At 45.6% G+C, this 24,857-nt stretch overlaps 1 protein-coding gene across 6 annotated transcripts in view; it reads right to left on the minus strand.

The window, feature by feature from the left end:
- Window positions 1-17,587: 17,587 nt before the first annotated feature.
- Window positions 17,588-24,857, minus strand: part of LPAR1 (lysophosphatidic acid receptor 1) — a 78,732-nt gene continuing 71,462 nt past the window's right edge. For all 6 annotated transcript variants that reach the window (XM_075411262.1, XM_075411257.1, XM_075411260.1 and 3 more), the window contains one exon: window positions 17,588-23,250. In XM_075411262.1, the coding sequence (XP_075267377.1) occupies window positions 22,949-23,250 (302 nt within the window). In that variant the 3' untranslated portion in view covers window positions 17,588-22,948. The remainder of the gene's footprint in view (window positions 23,251-24,857) is intronic.

Below are 24,857 nucleotides of genomic sequence, written 5' to 3' on the forward strand. Positions count from 1 at the left end.
CTTGGTGGTGCCCAGGGGCACTCTGTAAAGTTAGGACCTCATGGTGGTATGTGCTGCAGAAGTGTGGAGGAGAGAAGATGTTTATGCCTCTCATCAACACGCAACAGGTGGGGGAAATAAGAGCTGGGAGAGAGAGAAGAGAGCTTGATAGCAATGTAAGCATGTTTTCACATAGACAAGTGCAGCTAACTTGTTGAGAGCTGTCACCAGAAGTCAACCTTCTGCAGATGTGTTTCTTCCTAGATCATGCAAACTCCTCTGCTCTTCTCCTGGAACTTGGACACAAACTGGTGTTGAGACTGGATGTTCCTGAGGAATTCTTCTTGGGACATCCAGAGCTACAGTTGAGAGCCTCTTTCACAAGACTGAGAGGTGAGCTTAAGATAGAGAGAGAGGTATACCTTAAGTGGAAGTCCTGAAAGATAGGAATATTGGGTATTGTTTCATCTTCAGGTCCTGCTCTTGCAGATGATGTGACCCAGAAATGGAAGAAATTTTCTAATGGAAAGAAACTTGGAGGGGCATTGATCAAAGCAGATACTGTAATAGGAAGCAGAACTGGTTAGCAGAATATCACCGAGTCAGGAAGTGCTTGGGAGATGAGGAGTATGGTCAAAGAGAGAAGAGAAGAAGGTGAGGTGGAGAGGGAGGTATCCTGTTATGTGGCAACAGAGCCGAAGCAATCAGCATCTCCTGCTGGTGGAAAATGAGGAATTGTCCTCCATTTTTAAGGTGGACACTTTGCATCTGCAATGGTCAAGCTACCTTTTAGCTGCCTTGAGTTTTTTCCAGGCAGTTAGATTTTTCCAGATCACCTCTAGACTTCTACGGAAGAAAAGGTCACTTAATAACACCCCATCTTGCAAGAAAACATCCCATAAGAATTTCCAATTATGCCTTGGCCATCGCATTGATGAATATGGATTTTCCGGCTGCAGGAAGACACTTGTTAAGGTGAGCAGCCCCAAATCCTGGGACAGCTTCTTACAGCACAGCTCACACGCCTACGGTGCTTTGCACAGTTTCCTCAGAAGCACGTGTTTTGATTCACTTCAAGATAATTTAGAAGATAGACTAGATGATTAATCTGCCTGTTCTGGACACAGAGCTAAGATGTGCAATGTTAATGGATTTCCAGATTCCCTTTTCACCACAGAGAGATGACAGCTGTGGATGAAGAGATCCTCCTGCACCGACACACAGGGTTTAGTCTGTTCCTTCCAAGGTCTGCAGTGATTACCGTCCCAGGGTCTGGCATTCAGGGACATGATCTGTATATTTCTTCGAGATACTCTAGGGTGCAAGGACTTCTCAGAGGAAGAGAATTTTCTTACTCTATTCTATTATTTCAGAAATTCTCTTATTGCTGCACTGATGTTTCTTTTTCCCTCTCAGGTGCCTCAGGACAGATGCCTGCCTGTCTTTCCTCCTCTTCAGTCTGCCGGTAGCTCAGGTTTCAGTTGGGATTACAAGTATTTCCTGACCACTGGTGTTTGGGTTGTGTCAGCACAGGAGTTAAAAGCTATTTCCATCCCATAGCAGCCAATGAATGACACTTATAAAGAAGAAGAAGAAAAAAAAAGTCTTTGTACTGGTGTTGCTGTTTTCCTTGCCTGTAGTGGAAACTGGCATTGCTTCTAGGGAAACATAGCTGACACGCTGTTTCCATGCTTTTGCATGTCAGTCTTTGTGCTTAGGGCTTCCTGAAAGAGTTGGTTCTTTGGCCTTACACCCTTAAACTCTCTTGTTCATCCTGCACCGCGCAGACTGGTGTGGCCACAGCCACCTGGCATAGCCTTGCCGCAGACCCTGGCACTGCAAAACCAGAGAAAGGGGGGTCTGGCCAGTGTGCTCCTGGGGCCCCCTCCTTGGGCAGAAGGATCAGACCTTGGGGACACAGCGTCCAACCAACTGCATCACATCTCCACTGCTTCCATCCACAGGGACATCAGGACACCTGTGAACAGCGGCTCACATACCTCCTAGAAATGCTGCTTCTGGGTCACCCACACCAGTGTATGAGTCTTTCTTCTCCCCAGCTGCTGCTGGTTTTAATCACCTTTTAGCCACCAAAAGTTTTTGCCATCCAAACCTTGGGAACTGGTGTTCTGAAATGGATGGCTGTGTCATAAAACATTAGAAAATACAGTGAACGAGTCATACGCCCCAATTATTCACAGAATCACAGAATGTTCAAGGTTGGAAGGGACTTCTGTGGGTCATCTAGTCCAACCCTCAGTTCATGAAAAGTGAAACTGATGGCACAATCTGTATCGGCTGCTTCTTTTTTCTTCCATTTGTTGGCTTTTTTCCTTTCTTTAGCCTTTGCAAAATAATGTGCTGCTTGGATCAGTTCCCCTAGGCAATGATCCCATAATACTTCTTAAATTCTCTAGGTGTAGGGGTTTGTTAACAGTGTTACACACTAACACATAACAACACTTTAAGGTGAGTTATCATATCAGCTGAGGTTACCAACGTGGTATTGTTCTCAACATATTGTTTGAGCTCAAGGAGCTCTGTCAAAACCTTGTACGCTGCCAAAGGATCAGCACTGACAGACAACCAGCAGGACAGGATTTTCTCAGAGATCGCTAAGATTTAGGAGTGGTGCACACAAAGCAGAGAAGCACAGAAGATGCGCCTGAAGCAGGAAGATGAATGATGGTTTTCAGCAAACTGTGGAGCTGTTTGTCTTTGACAATGGTTAATTCCCTCCTGCTGAAGCTGCTTGTACCCATCTGCTCACCTTCCAGTGAAAGACAAGCTCTGAGTAGGATTTTGGGGGGACATCAGCTCCTCTTTGGCAAACTGAGAGGGAATGGACCAGCAGCAATACTTCTGCTGCTGTTTCGGTTTACAGACGTGAAATCCTAGCTCTTGTGACTACCACTGAAGCCTACTGAGTCACAGCATGTCACTGGCTACAGCTAATCAGAGCATTAAGGATGGTAGTTTGAGAACTGTCCATTGCTGGGCTAACTCATGAGGAGCTACTGGAAAGAGTCCAGTGGAGGGCTACGAGGATGGTGAGGGGACAGGAGCATCTGTCCTATGAGGAAAGGCTGAGGGAGCTGGGCTTGTTCAGCCTGAAGAAGAGAAGGCTGCAAGGGGGGCTTAGAAATGCTCATAAATATCTGAAGGGTGGGTGTCAGGAGGATGGGGCCAAGCTCTTTTCAGTGGTGCCCAGTGACAGGACAAGGGGCAACAGGCACAAACTGAAGCACAGGAAGTTCCATCTGAACATGAGGAAGAATTTCTTCCCTCTGAGGGTGACGGAGCACTGGAACAGGCTGCCCAGGGAGGTTGTGGAGTCTCCTTCTCTGGAGATATTCAAGACCCGCCTGGACAAGGTCCTGTGCAGCCTGCTGTAGGTGACCCTGCTTCGGCAGGGGGTTTGGACTAGATGACCCACAGAGGTCCCTTCCAATCCCTACCATTCTGTGATTCTGTGATTCTGTGAACTCTTCTCTTTCTGAAGCCACCATGAATCTTCGCATCAATTTCAGAGACAGGGTAGTGCCAAGAGCTATGGAAAAAGACATTTCTAGCACCATGAGGAAGTTGTTTTAAATAACTGCATGAGAGAGACATTTACCTGGGTGCAAACAGAGTGCGCACTGGGTTGGAATATCTGAGGCAATAGTTCTCAAACCACTTTGTAGTGACACCACTCCCTGGGTCAGACAGACAGAACACCCTCTGTCTATGCAGGCTCTGCTTTCAGTTTCCATTTCCTCTTTACAGCCCCTTAACTTCCTTTTCCCAACAATTTCTCCCTTCCTGCTGTTAACAACTCTCCGTACTTCGAATGTCATCATGCCATCCTGTTCCTAGAGTCATCATTCAGCTCATTTTTAGTCTTCCCACATCAGCTACAATTGCTCATTCACAAAATAATAGGAAATGCAGTCAGCACCCCTAATATGTCTGTGTATGTTAGATCATTTCTGGAAAGACCTCTAGCAGTCAACCCTCATTCAACTACGTTATTTCTGTTTGCTGTTTGTTGTGTCAGAGTTTGCTAACGGCGAACGGTCACAGAGCAGCTCTGGCTCCTCAGCCCTCCTGCTGCAGCTGGAGATGGGAGAAGCACTTTCTGGAATTTGTAAGGGCTGGTGACATACTAAGTCCCGCCTTGCAGCTTCTAGAAATAATCCTTGGAGGTCAAAAACGCTAGGCATTTTCTAAAGGCAGCCCCGTCTTTTTTCCTGGAGCTGTAAGCATTCCCCAGCTCTTTAAGATCATCCTTTCTGGGCATATGCCAAAAGCATCCCTCAGTTAGCCCTCTATACATTCCCTAAGATTTCTACTCTCTTCACCATCCTATGACCTCTGTTTATTATAAACATCACAACAGAACGAGGATTTTTGCATGAGGGAGTGAGGCGGCCCTCAGCAGATGTACAAACTTAGTAAACACCTCCTGAAAACAACCGACCTCAGAGCCAAACTGAAGGCATTTTTTGAACAGGTTAGGAAGGGACTTCCAAGCCAAACACTGCACCTATATTTCTGGTTGTCCTCTTTTTCATTTTTCGTTTGGTTGTCAACTTTTTGGCTGAGAAAGAAATAACCTAAAGAAAATCACTTTGCTTACCAGTGTAAAATTTATGGTAGCTACATACCCAGCTAGGTAGCAGGTAAAACCAGGAAACATCAAACTAAATGGTAATTAGTTATATCCTCAGCTCTTTTTTATTAATTTTGAGGACAACAATGGATAGTGAAACAACTTTGAAAAATTGAAAGGTAAATGCATTTCAGCAGCTAGCTTCCAGGAACACAAGTTTTTAAATGTGGACAATGTTTAAAAGACACTGCAGGAAAAGCAAGATGTTCCGCTTACTCTGAAACCTACCTTTGATAGCACGAACAATGCCTCTGTCTCTTGCCAAGGTAGCCATCATATTGCTGGGTCTCCAAACATTCACACTTTCTTCTCAGTGGAGGATAATGGGCCAGGGAACATGCATTTCCCCTACTGGATGTGGATCATTCTCTGAATTCAGAGAACCAGTTTTTTGACAACTAGGAAATATTCTTACTCCTGACTTCGAAAATTCTCCAAAACACATACGACATGAATGGCCTACAAATTGTAGAGGCAGGTTTGTAGGAGTTGGTGAAGTTGGGTGGGAATGTTTCTCTGAAACACATTTGCAGTGTCAGTTTAGGATTCTCACTGTGAGAAACATTTAATTTTTCCCCACAATTAGCACTAATTCTGTCTGAGATGTTCAAAATAGTGTGGAAAGCTTTTCTTTGGAAATCTTAGCCATTGCATCAGTATGATTCCAAACTAGGAACACGACATTTACCTTAACAAAAAGCAAAAGCATGGTGTTATGAGGATAACGATAACGACAGTAGGAAATCCAGGTTCAAAGCCAATGCTCACCCAAGTATTATCAGTGTCCCACAGCCACACTTGCAGCTTTCAATGGCCTGATCACTTGCTGTTGTGGAGACAGCTCAGAGACTTAATACCAGTCTTCATCACAGGGAAATTTTGCCCCTGACCTGAATATTAATCATAGAATCATAGAATCATAGAAAGTTTTGGGTCAGAAGGGACCCCTAGAGGTCATCTAGTCCAACCCCCCCGCAGCGAGCAGTGACACCGCTAACTAGATCAGGTTGCTCAGAGCCCTGTTCAACCTGGTCTTGAATGTTTCCAGGGATGGGGCCTCCAATACCTCTCTGGGCAACCCGTTCCAGTGTTTCACCACCCTCATTGTAAAGAATTTCTTCCTTATATCCAGCCTAAATAATATGGACTTTAGTCTTTGTTTTTATTCTCATGAGTTTTCAGGGACTACATATTATCAAAGGCAGGTTTAGCTCCCACCTGAAAAAGCGTAGAAGCAGTGCCTGGATTTTGATCCTGGTCTTACAGACATATACCTGGAATTGCTTTTCTGATTGCAGTATGATCTTCTGGTATTTACAGAGAAAGAAGACAGGATTATGCTTGTATAGATAGCAGTAGCACCACTTTTTGTATTTCATCTCCTGTGGTTCTGAAAACAGATTAAATGATATATTTTAGTAGGAATTTAAAGCCTTAACCTGCAACAACTGATTTTTCTAGGGTATGCCACCTGCAAGTCTGTGCAAAAAAGTTTATGAGCTTATTGCAGAAGTAGTTCCCAGCAGTGTATTGAACACTGCAGCAAACCTGATGGAGACTTCATGAAAAAGGAATGCTCTTTCCTTCCAAAGAACATTCACTGGCCTGTCTGTAGACTATTTGTTTGCTCTAATGGAAAAACACTCTTCTGTGCCAAGGCCAGGGGTGAGATTGACAGTCCAGCTCAAGTGTGTTTACACCAATGCACGTAGCATGGGCAATAAACAAGAGGAGCTGGAAGCCATTATACAGCAGGACGGCTACGACTTGGTCGCCATCACAGAAACGTGGTGGGACAACTCGCATGACTGGCATGCTGTCATAGATGGCTACAGACTCTTTAGGAAAGACAGACCAACAAGGAGAGGTGGGGGAGTTGCTCTATATGTGAGGGAGCAACTGGAATGCATTGAGCTTGGCCTGGGGGCAAGTGAAGAAGGAGTTGAAAGCTTGTGGGTTAGAATTAAGGGACAGGCTCACACGGGTGGCATTACGGTGGGTGTATACTATAGGCCACCTGACCAGGAGGAGGAGGTTGATGAGGCCTTCTACAGGCAGCTGCAAGCAGCCTCACAGTCACAGGCCCTGGTTCTCATGGGGGACTTCAACCACCCTGACATCAGCTGGGAAGACCATACAGCTAGGCAGGCGCAATCCAGGAGGTTCCTACAGAGCATCGATGATAACTTTCTGATGCAAGTGGTGGAGGAACCAACAAGGAAAGGCGCGCTTCTGGACCTCGTGTTAACAAACAAGGAGGGACTGGTGGAGGACGTGAAGGTTGGAGGTAGACTTGGCTGCAGTGACCATGAAATGGTCGAGTTCAGGATCCTGCGTGGAGGAAGCAGGGCGATAAGCAGGATCAAAACCCTGGACCTCAGGAGGGCTGACTTTGCCCTCTTCAAGGAGCTACTGGGAGGAATCCCGTGGGCCAGGGCTCTCGAAGGCAGGGGGGTCCATGAGTGCTGGTCGCTTTTTAAACAACACTTCTTCCATGCACAGGAGCAATGCATCCCCCTGAGAAAGAAATTTAGCAAAGGAGGCAGGAGACCTGCATGGTTAAACAAGGAGCTTCTAGCGGAGATCAGGCAGAAGAGAAAGGTGCATGGAATGTGGAAAGAGGGACAGGCCACTTGGGAAGAGTACAGAAACGTAGTGAGAGCATGCAGGGATGCGACGAGGAAGGCCAAGGCTCACCTGGAATTGAAGCTGGCAAGGGATGTCAAAAACAACAAGAAGGGCTTCTTCAACTACATCAGCAGCAAAAGGAAGGCTAGGGACAACGTGGGGCCGCTGCTGAATGAGGCGGGTGTCCTGGTGACGGAGGATGCGGAGAAGGCAGAGCTAATGAATGCCTTCTTTGCTTCAGTCTTCAGTGCTAAGACTGGCCCTCAGGAATCCCAGGCCCCGGAGGTAAGAGATGAAGCCTACAAAGAGAACGACTTTCCCTTGGTCGAGGAGGACTGTGTGAGGGATCGCTTAAGCGATCTGGACGTCCACAAATCCATGGGCGCCGATGGAATGCACCCACGAGTGCTGAGGGAGCTGGCGGATGTCATTGCTGAGCCACTCTCCATCATCTTTGAGAGGTCCTGGAGGACAGGAGAGGTGCCCGAGGACTGGAGAAAGGCCAATGTCACTCCAATCTTCAAAAAGGGCAAGAAGGAGGACCCAGGGAACTACAGGCCGGTCAGCCTCACCTCCATCCCGGGAAAGGTGATGGAGCAGCTTATCCTGGAGGCCATCATGAAGCAAGTGGAAGAAAAGAAGGTTATCAGGAGTAGTCAGCATGGATTCACCAAGGGGAAATCATGCCTGACCAATCTGATAGCTTTCTACGATGACATGACTGGCTGGGTAGACGAAGGGAGAGCCACAGATGTTGTCTACCTTGACTTCAGCAAGGCTTTCGACACAGTCTCCCATGATATCCTCCTGGGGAAGCTGAGGAAGTGTGGGCTGGATGAGTGGTCGGTGAAGTGGATAGAGAACTGGCTGAATGGCAGAACTCAGAGGGTTGTCATCAGCGGCGCTGAGTCTAGTTGGAGGCTGGTGACAAGTGGTGTCCCTCAGGGGTCAGTACTGGGCCCAGTCTTGTTTAACTTCTTCATCAACGACCTGGATGAAGAGTTAGAATGTACCCTCAGCAAGTTTGCTGATGACACCAAACTGGGAGGTGTGGTAGATACACCAGCAGGCTGTGCTGCCATTCAGCGTGAGCTGGATAGGCTGGAAAGTTGGGCAGAGAGGAACCTGATGAGGTTCAACAAGGGCAAGTGCAGGGTCCTGCACCTGGGGAGGAACAACCTCATGCACCAGTACAGGCTTGGGGTGGACCTGCTGGAGAGCAGCTGTGCGGAGAGGGACCTGGGTGTCCTGGTGGATGACAGGTTAACCATGAGCCAGCAGTGTGCCCTGGCTGCCAAGAAAGCCAATGGGATCCTGGGGTGCATCAAGAAGAGTGTGGCCAGCAGGTCGAGGGAGGTTCTCCTTCCCCTCTACACTGCCCTGGTGAGGCCTCATCTGGAGTACTGTGTCCAGTTCTGGGCTCCCCAGTTCAAGAAGGATGAAGAGCTACTGGAGAGAGTCCAGCGGAGGGCTACAAGGATGGTGAGGGGACTGGAGCATCTCCACTACGAGGAGAGGTTGAGGGAACTGGGCTTGTTCAGCCTGAAGAAGAGAAGGCTGCGAGGGGACCTTATAAATGCCTACAAATATCTGAAGGGTGGGTGTCAGGAGGATGGGGCCAAGCTCTTTTCAGTGGTGCCCAGTGACAGGACAAGGGGCAATGGGCACAAACTGAGGCACAGGAAGTTCCGTCTGAACATGAGGAGGAACTTCTTCTCTCTGAGGGTGATGGAGCACTGGAACAGGCTGCCCAGGGAGGTTGTAGAGTCTCCTTCTCTGGAGATATTCAAGACCCGCCTGGACAAGGTCCCGTGCAGCCTACTGTAGGTGACCCTGCTTCGGCAGGGGGGTTGGACTAGATGACCCACAGAGGTCCCTTCCAACCCCTACTATTCTGTGATTCTGTGATTCTGTGATTCTGAAATGGACACAAATGGTTGGCATCGTGCATTCCATCTAAACCCCTGGTGTGGCACTTTCTTTTCTGCCTCCAAGAAGATGTCTGAGCATAGAGTGGGTATTGGCATCCCCAGCATCCTGAACATTCCACCCTGAGGCGTACTGGTGGGCCATGTGGGAAGCTCTGTGCTGGCTTCAGTCCCTGGGACCATCAGCGACACTCACTCTTTCTTCCACGGCAGGGACGTTTCCACTCAAAACTCTCTGAAGTCAGCCGGACTTCCTTTCTATCACCTTTACAACCTGGGAGAAGGCAGAAGACCCCTGAACTCAATAATTTTTCAAAATTACTTAAATGAGAACGCTTGCATGTGCCCTGAGACCATTCGCACTCTGTAACTTCAGTTATTCTACAAGAAAATCTCTTCCAATATCACCAACCTTGTCACTCTCAGATGCCATATTCCCATTCAGTTATACTTGGACTGGCAGGGGAAAATCCATGCTACTTCTCTCTGTCTCTACACAGAGACATTAGCACTGCTATGAGGCTGATTTTGAGCCACTGTACTACCTTCCTTCAGCTTGGCTAAACTTCATTATTACAACAAAATTCAGTTAGAGAGTGTCAGGCAGATTGTTTCAGCAAAACATGGCTATGGCCATGGCCTTTGCTCCAGTGAGGTGAAACAGGAGCACATTTCCAGCCGTAACAAAGGGGAGGAAAGGAATAAGCCCAACTAAACTGAACACAACAGGAAACAGAAGGGCTGGCAGCTGGATGGCTTGAGCTCCATCCTGCACAAAGTCCAATGGAAACCAGCCCCAGTGAGCTGGACACTGGCTCACAGAGAGCCAGTTAGACATGGTCAGTGGAGCCCTTCTCCCCAGATTAAACATTTTATCTCGGTATTTATGAATGAAGTCTCTTAGTTGCTCCTGGGGAATTATCATGCATGAAAGGATCACAAACTCAGGAGAGAAAGCTGTGGAAAATGGCCAGGGAAAAGCCAGGTTATGTTTTTTCATAGGTTGTTATGGATTCATGCTCCCATCCAACAGCCATCTCACCCGTTAGTGAGTTTGATGCCGTAGGTTCCAGCCAAGACCACCCATAATGGATCTCTTGTTGTCAAGTCAGTCTGCTCTAACAAATGCTGCTCTGTGCTGTAGACATATTTTGGAGCTGAATGGCTCTGCTTCTTGTTTTTCAGGCAGAGCCCATTCCCTCCTCTCTCCTCCCAAGCACCACAGGCTCACCTTTAATAGCACTTCACAGGTCCACACGGCCCCACTGATTTTTCACAACCCTCCTCAGCAGCTGTAAAGGATCTGGGTTTGCTTAAATGATAAACCTGCTGACTAACTCAAGCCTTCCAGACTTTCAGGAAATACAGCCATTTCCTGCTGGACACAGCATCCTACTTTTCAGCAGGTCCTTCCTAATTTCCAGTCCTGCAGAGAATCAAGCCTTGCAGTCACATTAGTTTTCTGGCTGTGATCCAGCACAACTTAACTGCAAGGAGTTTCTCAGCTTTACATTTAATCCATTACACTTACCTTTTTCACAGAATCACAGAATCACAGAATCACAGAATGGTAGGGGTTGGAAGGGACCTCTGTGGGTCATCTAGTCCAACCCTCCTGCCGAAGCAGGGTCACCTGCAGCAGGCTGCACAGGACCTTGTCCAGGCGGGTCTTGAATATCTCCAGAGAAGGAGACTTTCTACATTTCTCCTCTTGGTTTGTCATCACTGAACATATATTTTGCCTTCTTCCTTCATTACTAATTTCTGGTGTCCAACTGCATGCTGATGTAATTCCCTGTTTTTGCTTTCCTGTCCAGATTCTTCTCCAAAGAATGAGGTAAGTACATTACTAACCAGCTCATGCCTGAGTTGACAGTGAGTCAGCTGGGTGACTGAGTTGCTCAACTAAGGGACTCTGAGTCCTGCACCAGAAATGGGCTCATTTCCTGGTGGAAATGCTCTCCCATGGAGATGTTCCTTTATTGCAAAAACACATTGCAAAGAGGCATTCCCCATACTGTGAAATTCACAATGCAAAGGGAGTAGAGAGAATAAACATATCACCTCTTACTGAAATGAAAAATATAGATACTGAGAGGAAATTGCCTATACAGCCTGTGGCAGAGCCAGGCATAATTTCTATCTGTCTCCAGAATCTTAGCACAATTATTTTACTCAGTTGGTTGTATTTCCTCTCTCTTTTGAATATTCCTTGCATTTGTTGACTATTGTCCTGGGTCTCTGGGTTAGAGGCATGACCAGAAGGGAAGGCGCAGCACGGTGCAGTGACTGGACTGCTGCATTGTATCATGTGGTGACTCAGTGCCCATGCACGAGGGAGAGGAGCACACACTGGGACCACAGCCACAGCCCCTCTCAAATCCAGCCGCGAATGGGCTGGGGACGGTTAGGGAGGAAGGAGGAGGCAGAAGCCCACCCAGTGCGGCAGTGTGATTGCAAAGGCTCATGTAGCTTTATTGATGAACCATTCTTTGATGAATGACTGGATCCGCTTTGTTTTTCATTGCATGCTTGACTTGCACACGGTGTTAACTAATGAAATCATAGTTTTCTTTATTAAAATCACACGTATGTCACTGTTAGTTCATAGCAAACAACATGGCTTCATAGTAAATTTATACACTGTGTAATTTTTTTCCACTCATAATGAAAAGCACATTGTTTTGTTTGGACCATCTCCAGACTTTTCAGTTATGGAGTTACTCACTAAAGGTGAAGGCATGTGGGAGGTTGCTTTAAGCAATATTACTAGCAAAGCCACTTACTCTGAATACTGGCTGCTCTATTACTTTATTTGGATGAAGAGTAGTACTTTCAAAAGTGTCTGAGCTACTTAGGAGTCCATGGCCTCCACGAGAAAAATTTCACTGGTGCATGCTGGACTGGATGTGATGTTTTTCCTTCAACGGCTGCACCTTCACACAGTAATACAAGGCACTGGAACAAAGGTGCCTTTTACTAGCGCAGGTTTAGTTCCACAACCAGAATAACCTGGACTGGCACTAGCGCTATATCGGTGCAAGAGGAGTTGTAGCTCTTCTATTGTACTCAGCAAACTGAATGCAGCCACATTTGTGAGTGACTTAGGGCACTTAGGAAGAAAAGTCCTTTTGACTTTCATCAAAAATATTCTACCAAATCTTTAAAAATCTTCAACTACGCAATACTTTGGGGAGACACTAGCCTTACAAGTAAAGGGACAGGGCACTAACATTAAAAAAAAAAAACATTTGTGCTACAAAGGCTTTTTTTTATACTACTGTGCACTGGAAAATGGGTAGAAAAACCAGGAACTTGAATTTTGCATAGATAACTTAGATGGTTTTTCTTACGCCACTACTTGGTGTCTGCTCACTAATAAAATGTCCAGCTTGGCTGCAGCTGTGCTGCAGGAAACTTCCAAAAGCCTATTCAAATGCTGGAGAGACAGAAAACCCCAAATCCTGCCATAATGTGTGGGATGCACGCATCCTTCTGGTAGTATCTGCTGCAGGATGGATTCTGCTGCCACAGCTCAATCTCCTGGACAGGTAACGCAAGCCAGAAATGCCCACTGGCTGGGAGCCACTGAAGAGGCAGAGGGCCCATCAGGCTGTCATTTTTTCCGCACTCCTGGCAGGACCCTCTCATATCGACAAGGCCATATACATTCTTTGACATGTCCTTCCTGGCTGCGCTATAGCCATGGAGCGCGAGTTAAAGCCAGTGCCAAGGAGCCCATCCTGAGTTTATTGTGGAGCACTGTGATTGACATCCCCTGACAACAACCCTTAAAGTCTTGGCTCAGAGAAAATTTTTACCCTTGCTCTCTGGGCCAGGTCTGCAATCATTATAATCCACTTTACAGGTTCATTATAGCCATACCATTCCTCCCATCCCAATCTAGTGGTATCCCAACAGAGATTTCACCTCACGAAATACTGAAGGCAGGGAAGAGGGTAGTCCAGCCCAGCTTCATTTTGTATCACTACCTGCAAACATTTTTTGCGATGTCCCTCTTGAAATGTGGCTCACCTATGGCTGCTGCTCCTGGCAAGGCTGCCCTGGCACGGCTGCCTGCCCAGGCTGACTTCTTCCTGCAGAGAGACATGGGAGTCCCCTCTCCCCTCCGCAGCCCCTTGAATCCCTGCCTCCCTCTGCACTGCTGCAGCCATGGTAGGGCAGAAACTCGGGAGGGTAAACAAAATCTCCTCAGCCACATCCCCTTCCCTGAGCTCACTGGGCGCCGGTCACATCCAGAAGCTGGCGAGGGCAGTTTTCAGAGACAGCAATCCTTTTATAGCAGCTAGGTTTACATGTTTTTGGATTTTTTTTAAAAGAAAACTCTCATCTATGGATGGCGATAAAAAAAAATTGTAATTTCTCCATTTACATTCGCTCTTTCTGCTTTTCCAGGATTTTGAAGCACTTACATTCAGGGCGTGTTCTGCTTAGAAAAAATAAAGTAACACTGCCCAGTGTCTGTCAGTTTTCTGCAAAGAAATATGAAATAATCATAAAAAAATACACCTTTTTAAGTGAAAGTCTTTGAATTCTGCAGGTTTTCATGGCGTTCATCTCAGCAAAATTGTTGCCTGTGTCACAACTGTGTTTTATTTGTGCACTTACAATAAGTCATTGAACGCGTCTGGTGCTCCCAGACCAAAATAGACATCCCAGCACAGACACTAAGCATGTGTCCAGCTGATGAGAAGAAGAAGTCTGACAGTCAAGGGCCCCAGTTCCTGCTTTACTTCCCTGTGCACTCCCTTGGATAGATCAGGTGTGGGTGGCTCATGCTTTTAACACGTGCACTGAGAAAAAGGATTTCCACTTTATAGAAAAATTGTAATTTTTTTTCTTTTTTTTTTTAAGCCCCAAGCTATGTTTTTGAGGAATGATAATCTGCAAGGAAGGCCGGTGATTCTGAGCCACCAGCACCCACCATTTCCAGCGCAGTCCCCTGCTGCCTTGGGTCTGTGTGAGCTGGATGTGATTGTGCCCAGACACCCCAGCCCAGCCGCTCCTTTCCCAGCACAATCTTAGTATTATAGAATTATAGGTTGGAAAAGACCTCTAAGATCATCAAGTCCTACACCACTGTGCCTGCTAGAACACGTTCTGAAGTGCCATAACTACACATTTTTTGAAAAACCTCCAGGGATGGTGATTCCACCACTTCCCTGGGCAGCCTGTTTCAATGCCTGACCACTCTTTCAGTAATTTTTCCGAAAGGCTGCTCTCCCTCCCCGGCCCACCTGCACTCGGGATCTCAGAACAACCTTTCCTCCCCCAAAACATGATGTCATCTCTCTCTCTCTCTCTCTCCTGGCTGAGGAGGAATGAAGGCACAGGTATGCCATATTGCTGTTTCCCAAACCAGTGCCGCCACCGCCCCTGCTTGTGAGCGCACAATCCGTTGGCCAGCAACCCGAAAAGTCTCAGTTTGCTGCTGGGGCCCCATGTGCCGGGTATTTTAAGCCCCCAGAGGGATGTCCTCACCTGGACATCCGACGTCAAATAAGTGACGTGGGAAGAGGAAAAGAGTGACGAGTAACAGCAATGCCAGGAACCAGACTTCTGCAGATTTCCACAGGAGCATGATTTCACACTTCACTTCCTCAGGCATGGGTTTGGAACCTTCTTTCTCCTCTTCTTCTTCCTCTTCCTCGTCCCCACTGTGTTGGCCACCTCCAAAATTAGTGGTCGGCACTGCCAAGCTTGGGATCCAGGAGCCCACAGGGCATTGCTGACACCAGTGGGTCAGTGCAAGACTGTGCTGGACAGAGCTGAACCATTTCTGAACAAAGGTTCTCCTCCTTCGGTCCCTGCTCCTGTCCCAGATTGAGTGCTCCTTGTCCTACAATTGCTTCTAGTGATGCTAAGCTGCTGGGGGCAGCAGGGCCACGGACAGCAGGAGGAAGGACAGATGATCTGAAGACTAAACAACAGCTCACCCCTAAGCATGTTCATGCAAAGATGTAGGAATGATGTTTCAAAAATAAAAGAAAAGTCAGTCATCTTTTTCAAACCAGTCCAGCTCAGGAAAGTCTGTCTTCCTGTGTCCCTCTTTAAGAAACAACACAGAGGCAGCCAGTTTGACTACAACATACTGCATTAGCTGTAGGGACATATGTATGATATTGGCATCTGCCCTGACACAAGAATTCCTAAACAAAATAATTGTCACTTACTAGCATCTAGTTGTGCCTCAAAATCAGACCTCACTGTGAGCAAACAGGAAAGGGGTATGAAAGGCAATAGCAGCTGGACTAGCTCAAACCAGGCACATTTTTGTGTAACTCCCTTGAACTAAGGAGTGTTTACATATTTCGAAAAAGCAGGATTGCAAAGAGACACTTGAGGACAAGAAAAATGTACAAACTTCAAAATCTGTGGCAAAACAAGCATTAAAATATCCAGATATCGTGAACCTTGGAAAAACAGAGAAGTAAAAAAAAATAACCTGTGTCAGTCCTTGAAGCATCCTTCAGTTTTTCAGTGGTAAAACACCATTTATATAAAAATAGTTTAATTTTGTGTGGAGTGTGGGTGGGAAATCGGAAGGCTTCTCCTTGTTTCAGTTGGCCTTTTGAGCTCTTAATAAATGAAATACACCTAAAACAACAAAATCTTCCATGAGAACAAAAACCAAAAAGTAATGCCATGGAAAGGCCATAATTCTTTCCAAGAGAAAAAAAAAAAAACCCAAAGCCAAAAATCCTTTCCTGAACTTGCCGGAAAGGCTTTGAAAGGATCATAAACCAAATCCTGCACATAAGGTAGGGGGTTCTCTCCTGTGATGTCCCTCCCTCTCTGCAGTTTTTCACTCTCTTGTTCTCTATGTATTGTATTTATTTATTTCCCACCTCATCCCCCAGGGAACAACGAAGAAACCATATCTGTGTCAGAAAGCACGTGGTGTTTACATTGCAGCTTGATTCAGAGATGGTTTAGGCTACCTGGAGGAGACACAGAGAAACGCAACGCAAATGAGGAATTGGAAGGTCTCTTTGGAGGGGTGACAAGAAAGTCCGGCAAGATGTTGAGCATGCAGCAACTAGAGGATGGAGCAGCAGATCCCTAAGCACATGAAGGCTAAGCAGGTAAGAGGAGGAAGGCTTCAGACAGAAGTGGGATGGGCTCATTCGCATCTGCTCCTGCCGGGGCCTGCTCATCTGCAGCAGTCCTGTCCTTCCAGCCGCACCTGGATCTCGAAAGGCACACAGCAGGATGTGGGGATGGTTGGTCCATGCAATGCCGGGGAGTGTGCCGCAGGCTCTGGGCATCATCACCCCAAATGTGCTGGCTCTCCCAGCTCCTGCTCTGCGTGTGCCTCCTGCGCGCTAAGGCTGCGTCCTGTGTCGCTGCACATGTTGCGAATTTAATGTTAACGGATCGCCATATAAACATTTGCTGACTTTGCCAGCAAATGGTGATCCAGGGCTTAGAACAAAATATCCAAGAGGCATTACAGTGCATTTTCATGAGGCAAGATTCATTTAGCAGTTGTGTATTTTGGCTTTCTGCGTGTTATGTCCAGCAATCAAGCTCTATGGGGCTGCTTTATATTACAGATGCCATGTCATGGAAAGGCCAGCACCAGGGCATTAGTCATGAATCACCACGATTTGGGGAGACGAAAAAATAAAACTCTTCCTTTTTTATGTTTTTGTACTTAATAATGCCCCAAGTGGTTAGCACTGCAATTTTGCCTTAGGAACACCAACTTTATTTTCTGTTATTTTGCTCAGTTTCTCTTAGTATATAAGTGATTAGCCTCTTTAACAAAAGGCAGAGGGTAAATCAATCCTTTACCCAAGACCATTTTTCTTCAAAATGCGAAATAGGAGTTAGCATAAAAATAGAGTCTTAAACCAGCTATGCTCTAATAGCATTGAAATAATACTTTGAGTTCTTCCTCCTTCCTATGGCTTTGCCAGTTTGTGTGTGAACACATTTATTTCCATATATAAGCCAAGCAGCTTTGCTTTAGTCATTGTATGACTGTCTATGGTTAAATCAAAACTGGGGATGCATTTTAGGATAATCATGTGCATACACAGCAAAAAACGAAAGGAAGGGGAAGGGAGAAGGGAAGAGGGAGAAGGGAGACGGAGAAAGCAAAGAAAGGAAGAGGGAAAAGAAACTGCAGATTTGTTTTCTCTGTGCAGGAAAACCTTTATAGGAAGCAATAAGAGGAGGCCTCAGGATAAAAGGTGCAAATGTGGACTTGAAAGGAAGGTGGGCAGGCAGGAAACAGGAACAGAACAGATTATTAAGTGATTTACTTGAAGTAACCCGCCCCTTCACTGTCGTCGTGTTTCACTCCTATGCTATGCCTCCACACAGACACGCTTTTTGAGTAATTCCCCTTCACATCCAAAATACCAGCTCTCTCAACAAAGGGTATTTCTCGCACACTCCATATTACACATGCTAAATACTTTATTGTACTAGATACAAACTCTAAACATTTACAGTAAGTGCACTTAATAGCAAAATTGTTTGCCAAACCTCATTGGCTCTCTCCATACTTCTGAGTTATAAACATGGTTTTGTTGAAACAGGAAAACAAATGAACAGATTCCTGAGTCTCCTACGTACACTTCTGGTTATCAGTTTATCACAGGCAAACAGGAACGTTTCATAAAGGCCCTTGTTAAAACGCTGTCAGCTTGTCAGCGGGTTGGATTTCCATACACCACAGAAGACAGCAGCATAGTTTAATATCCTTTAATACCAACCTCTTTTTTTCTCATTGATAGACTTAGAAAACTGGAGCTGGGTGAACAACTTCTTGGAAAACCCTCTAAGTGAAGTAAATGTGAGGAAAGAAAAGGGCACCTTTTCTTGAGGAGTCATGGCTGGTGAAGTGTGAGATTTAATATTGTTTAAGCCATCTGTCTATTGGAAGTGGCCCTTCCAGTCAAACAGTAGAGCCTGGGCAATTCGACTGAACAAATGAGGTTGCGCTTGCAAAGCCCCTTCATACAGACATCAGCATACAGCACAGACTGTTTGCTAATGGCAAGGACTCATTGGAAAGGACATGACAGGTAGACTTGCAAATGGCTCAATGGAAAAGCCCTTAAGAGGACCACAAATGAAAAGCCTGTATTTGGGTTATGTCACTTCTGCAACAGGTGGAAAAAGAGCCAGTCCGCTAAGGCTGACCTCTGCCAGCTCTATCCTGTCTCATGGTCAGGAGGGACTCAAAGGAATGATAGGTACGACAGGGATGGGGTCATGGCTTGGCACAGGGTGTAGATGATGCCCTGGAGAATCACCTTTGCCAGCTCTGCTTTGCCAGCTCTGCTTTGCATCACCCTGATTCACAGTAATTGTAAGAGAGACTATGGGTCTCTCTTTGGTTTGCACCAAAGCCTCTCCAGCTGGTGGTATACTCTTCAATCCCACCTGGGGAGAACAATCTGCTGGGTGGCTTTTATTCCTTTCACAGAAAAAGAAGCATGGTTTTAGTCCGTGGACACCTACTGCAGTGAGGACAGACCTGGTGTTGGCAGCGCTGCAGAAAGGAAGCCCAGCTGGTTTTACAGTAGTTAAGCCTAGTATCTGGTAGCATACTTCTGCGGCAACGCAGAGGTCAGAAGAAGCTACAAAAATCTGCTTCAGAAGAACAGCCCACTTGAGTTTCTCATGACAGATTGCTCCTGGGACTCAGACTGGCCATGGCCAACCTCCTCTGACCACCGCAGAGGTACAGACCAAAACACATACTCCTCAGAGCAACCTGTGAAGTTTCACCTCAGTGCAATGCCGGGAGAAATATATGCTGCTACTGAAAAGTTACTTTGGAGGGGAAGCAGAACCGAGATACTGGATATAAAAGTATGTCCTTTCCTTTTTGACACCCAGGTTACCCAGGCTTATTTGCACCATGAACACAGCATGGCTGCCCTTTCTTTTTCACCCAGTGACATACACCAAGCCTTCACTGCCAGCTTGTTTAAGCAGTGTCACAGCTGTGGCTCGTTGGGAAAGTCAGAGTTAAAAAAACAATGGTGCACCCTGGGGCAACTGTTTAAGAATCGCAGTTACTGGTGCACTATGGACAGATATGTGTGCTTGGTTTTAGGAATCACTGAAAAAGCTCTTAACTGGTCTGCCCTTTCTCCTTGTGCCAGCTATCTGCCCAGCTTTAAGCACCCCAGTTAGCAGCCAGCCTGAAGCTACCAAGAGATCTCAGAGAACATGGAGCAAAAAAGGGGCTGACAAGAAATGCAATGTGTGTCAAACAGAATATATTTTCAACTTTTCATGTAAATGCTGTGATGAACAGCTCTGTGGACCAATGTGTGTGGACCTAGCCTCTCTAAATGTGATATTAACAGGGAGTTAAAATTTTGCTTAGGAATCCTTCATTCAAAAGCAGTCTTTTCAGTTAGTTTTCAGTCTTGTGCTGCCACTGAAAAAATGAAGTAGGAAAAACACATTTTGTTTGACCTGCAAATCATTTCATCAATCATATTCCTTTTAATACACAACTCCCCACCGCTACAATTGCTGAAACAAACACGATTGCATTTGAACTTCAAGAGGCTTTACTTGAAGCAGAGGCAGCCAGCAACAGAAGAATTTTAATGACTGTGGGAGGATCGTTGGTATTTTAAGAAGTTTTCTAAAACCTTTTGAAGGATTTGAGATAAGTAAAAATAAGTGGAGCAATTCTTTTCCCTAAGTACTTTGCACTGTGTTTTCACATAGCAGAAGTGAGTTCTACAACTGTACAATTAAGCTAGAAAATCTGAAAAGAGAAGGAAAAGCTAAAAAAAATCTTAGAGGAAACCAAACGGCATGGGAACCACTCTAAAGAAGAGAGTAAATGAATCTTTCTATTCCAAGCTCTTGTTTTTATTCTCTTTGCTCACAGCAGCTTTAATTTCATTAGCTTGCAAAGAAACACTCAATCCACAGATCAGATTTCTCAAGGATATAGGGAGACCATGTCAACAAAACAAAGCAGTAATTAATTTTTTAAACATTAGCACATGCTCTGCGAGTTCCTCCAGTGGAATCGTACAAGCAAGGTTTGCATCCTGTTGCCTTTGATGTAAAGCATTGCGCTTCACCTTTTAGAGGAAAAAGCCACCTGCTGCCAGAAGTGCTCCTGGACTAATCTACCCCACGACTGAAATTTAACTGCTGTAAGGAATTCGAAAGGTCCAGCTTCTGGAACTGTGAAGTGCCTCTTTGGAGAAGGGCTGATGGATGTACCTGGGCAGCAAGTGCCACCTGTCGCAATTAGAATGAGAAAAGAAAAGCCTCCCACTTGGGCATCCATCTTCACAAGAGGCCTCTGCAGTCATCTGCATGTCATGAACGGTCGCACTCCTGGTTTAAAATTATTCACCCATGGCTTCTCCAAAACCACCACGCTTTCAGCACTGTACACTCGGGTGAAGGATTTGCTGCTACTTCCCACCCTATCCAGGAGAGATTCAATAAAGAGCACGCAAACAGCAGTATAAAGTCACTTGGAAAGGACAACCCCCCCAAAAAAATAAAGTGTCTATGATGTCCTTCTTCTGTGAGGAAGTTGGGGACATGAAAAAGTGCTCTCCCTGGATCTAGGGAAGAAAGCAAATCTGAGAACTCTTGAGAAAAGGAAACTGTTTTTCAGTCAGATGTCCCCCATCTTTGAAGGCACCCTTGTCCTCTCCTTTCTTCTGTTTACCTGCACTAGCTCAAACGTCATGCGGGCACTAAGAAAAAATTATGGTTTAGCAAGCAGATGTTTAAAATCAAAAATTTCACACAGCCCATTCTTCTCTTTCTCAGTACAAATCAACCTTTATATTCATTTGCTTTCAAACAGTCAGAAAAAGGAGCTGTTTTGTCCAAAGCAAGTGCGACATGCAATACCTTGGTCAACCAGAAGATAATGTTGTATTTATCCCCTCTGCCAACTCCATCTTCCACAGTGTCCACACAAATTTCGCTTGATGGCACAAGGCGAATTTCAGTTTTACTGAAAGCAGTGGCATTTATTCAGTGGGGGCAGGTTTTAGCTCACTTACTGCTCTTCCCTCTCTTGGAAAGGAGCTGCCTTTTCCAAGCAATTTTATGCTTGGAAGCGTAAAATCCAAGCATTTGTTCCAGCAAGATATGCTAAAAACTCTGCGTTTTGCCGGGCTGACCCTCTCCCCTCCATTTCTTTCCTGCTCAAATGAGAGAACATTGTCCCTCATGTTACATTCCAGTATGTTATATTGACGGGTACACCTCTGACTTTTTTGTTGTTGTTGATTTCTGTGCTTTTGTTATAGAGGCAAATTACAATGAGGAAAATGGCCCCAGGAATTTACTGTTGATATATTCTACATCACTAGGAGAACACAAAGTTTCCCAGAGAATGGTCCCAAGTTTTTTATCAGCAAGATCCCATCTTTGCTCACACTTACCCCCCTCAAGGATTTTTGACTAATGTCACTGATTGTCAGTAACTGAGATTCAAATGAGTGGCATTTCTCTTTGAAACAGCCATATACGAAAAAATCCATCTGCTAGCTTACCTATTCATAACAATTTGCATGTTCGGCTATTATACGTAGCACGGTTCAGCCATTTGCAATAGACTACTACATATGTTGTCTTGACTTTACAGAATAGAATTGTACCTTGACTTTTAGTAGCCCACTGCTTTTGAAATTAAGGGTACATCATTCAAAAGATACCCTACAAATGCTTCTCAGTGCAAAAATGCCGGTGTTTTGTTTTCAACTAAGAAATCTAAGAAAGGTTCCATAAAAATGCATACATTTTCTTCGTGTTAAAAATTCATTTGCTTTCTGCCACGAACAAGAAAAGCATTCCAATGCCATAAATACATCTTTTTTTTTTTTAATCTACCAACCTGACTGTAGCCCTTTAAGAGCCTTAGGGATATGTCCTCCTTTAAGAACTTGTCCATGAAAAACTTAGGACCCCTCACATGTTACACATTTCATACCGCACTTCAAAGAAGAACGTTAAATACCTTGTGACTAGAGTACTGTTTATTTCATTATCTAAACAAACACTGGAGTACAGTCTATGCTTTTCTACTTTCCTGCAGACTTTACAACGAGCTTTTTTTTCTCATAATTAAAACAATCTGCATACAGACAGAACATGCATGCTCTCTAACACCCATAATGAAAGTAAGAAGAGTCAGTTTCCATCATCTTCCTGTTGCCTGTATTAGAAAAAAATACTTCTGTTTTTACTGTAGTTATGGCAGTGTGGCTAAGGACATGAAGACTAGAGCACAGTTTTACTCCCTGCACAGAAAATGTTCATCACAAGCATGCTGATGGTGATAAATATTACATGTCTATTAAATGATAGGCATACTTTTATCCCCTTTACTCCCTTTTTAAAAAGACTAAGTGGCTACATGTAAATGCAGTGAAGCAGGTATAAGCTTAGTTAATCAGAGTTGATTCAGACTGGCATCAAGATGCAGTGAAGTCTGACGAAGTCTCAGTGAGGCTTTCCGTGGGCTACCGATGACCTCCGCCACAAGGCATCTGCCTTCTTCTTTTTGAAAGTAGAAATCAAAGGCCTTACAGCACAGCCAGTCCTGCGGACAGGGTGGACCACGCTGGTGTGTTGGGCTCCCTGGAAGAGAAGCACTTGTAGCCTATTAGTGTTTGAGAAAACCTTGCGAGTGGGTTACCTTTCCCAGGGCTGTGCCCCCAGCCCGCCCCGCAGCGTAGCCTGCTGTTCTTCATCGGCCACGCGGCCGGCTGCGTCTTCACACCACTGAGTGGTCGTTGCTGTGGACGCCAGCCAAGATGGTGTGGTTGAGCGAGGATGCTGACCGGTCTGAGCCTTCGGTGGGGCCGTTAGCGCTCTCGCTGCGCTGGCAGCAGAGGATCTGCTTGAAGGTCGCGCTCATCTCCTTGTCCCGGTAGGAGTAGATGATGGGGTTCATGGCAGAGTTGAACTCCGCCAGGAGCAGGAAGAATTTTTCATAGGCCAGGACGTTGCACTGGGGACAGCAAACATCGAGAAGCAGCAAGACTAACCCTGGGGTCCAGCAGATTATGAAAGCACCTAGGAAGAGAAAGAGTGGACAAAACACAACAAAAGCCACAAATATACCAATGCATGATTACTCGTCAAAACACTATGAGAACCATCTGACTGGAAGCGGCAACGGTTATTTTTCTCTTTCAAGAGTATCGTTCCCACACTGCTTCTTTACTGACCTGATGAGAAGGATGTCTTTCAAAGGTCTGTAAATGGTTATGGGCAGCACATCAAAAGAGCAAGGCATTCCCCTCCCCACCCCACCATCTGAAACTCTGCTTGGCAAATACATTTGCATTTAAAGTTGATAATGAGGAACATTTTTTCCCTTCAGCTAGAGACCTCTGACTAATCAATCTCTTGATCAGAAGAAACAATGCTGCAATTTAGTTCTCAAACTAATAACAACAAAGAAAACCTTTCTGTGAGTGCTGTGACTGAAGCATCAGTAATAGAAACAGAGTGGTGCAGGCAGCAATTCTCAAGAAAAAGAAAGCCTGGGTCTTGTTAATCCATTTCAGCCTCATTATGTAATGGAAAGTCCTAAACACACATCCTTCTTGCACTGAAATGCCATCCTTCTACTTCTTTTCATCCATCCATCTACTTCTTTTCTTAGGGCTCTATTCAACAGAAGTTCAGAGGCTCCTCAGGCTTCAATAGCGTAAATGCCAAAGAGCCTTACCCTGATTAAAATGCTTCCCCCTCCTTTCTCCGCTTTGCGAAGCTCTGAGGGGAATAAAGCCCAGAAAAAAATTCAGCATTCAATGCAGAAATGAAATCAAGTGCCCTACACTTTATTTGGAGTACTGAGTTAAATGAAGATGCTAACTCCTTGCAAGGTTAAAGAGGTTTTAAATATAAGCACCACTGGGAAAGCCCTTACGCACTGATCATGTCAGAATGCAGACAGTGCTTCTGAGATCTTCCAGGCTGACATGCCTGACTGAGGTGGAAACCAAGGTCTTATTATCAGCAGGCAGGCTTAGCACAGGCAGCAGCAATAAGTGCTTCCCAGCACTACCCGGTTAGCACTTTTTCAAACAGGTTCTCCTGTCACTGATGTATTTATTTATTAACATACTGCCTCCTTTTTTTTCTGCAGTGATGGTCTTTGCAGGTCTAGCAGCTGACTAGAGCCAGTCTCCACAGCACGTAGCCTTTTTGCCATGCCTGCCAACAAGGTGCCAGCTATTTCCAGCTTGGGCAGTGGTGGCTCTCAGCTGTGCAGACACTTTTCCGTTTGGATACCAAACCCGACTAGATCAAACTGAAGAATATTTTCTGCAGTGCTTTGCAAACATGCAGGGTGTGCCAGGCTATAGACACTGGCTGCCAACCAGGTAACCACACACAGGCTTGCTATGTACCAAAAAGCATCCCTTAAACTGAGCTCACTTGCAACTCATGGTGCCATAGTGCCACTCAATGCCTATCATTTTGCTGACCAACAAAGCTCACAAAGAGAAAGAAGCTGGGAGACGAACTGCCAGCTGCCAGCACAAAGCACCGATGTCTTCAGCCAAATAACTTTGTTAGGGGCTGGCAGCACTTTTACAGCATAGAGATGAAACTCTCCCACATTGAGGTGGCATCAAACACGAGAATCTGCTCCACAGCTTTTGTCTGGA

This window comes from Opisthocomus hoazin, chromosome Z (assembly GCF_030867145.1).
Source record: "Opisthocomus hoazin isolate bOpiHoa1 chromosome Z, bOpiHoa1.hap1, whole genome shotgun sequence".
NCBI classification, from domain to species: domain Eukaryota; kingdom Metazoa; phylum Chordata; class Aves; order Opisthocomiformes; family Opisthocomidae; genus Opisthocomus; species Opisthocomus hoazin.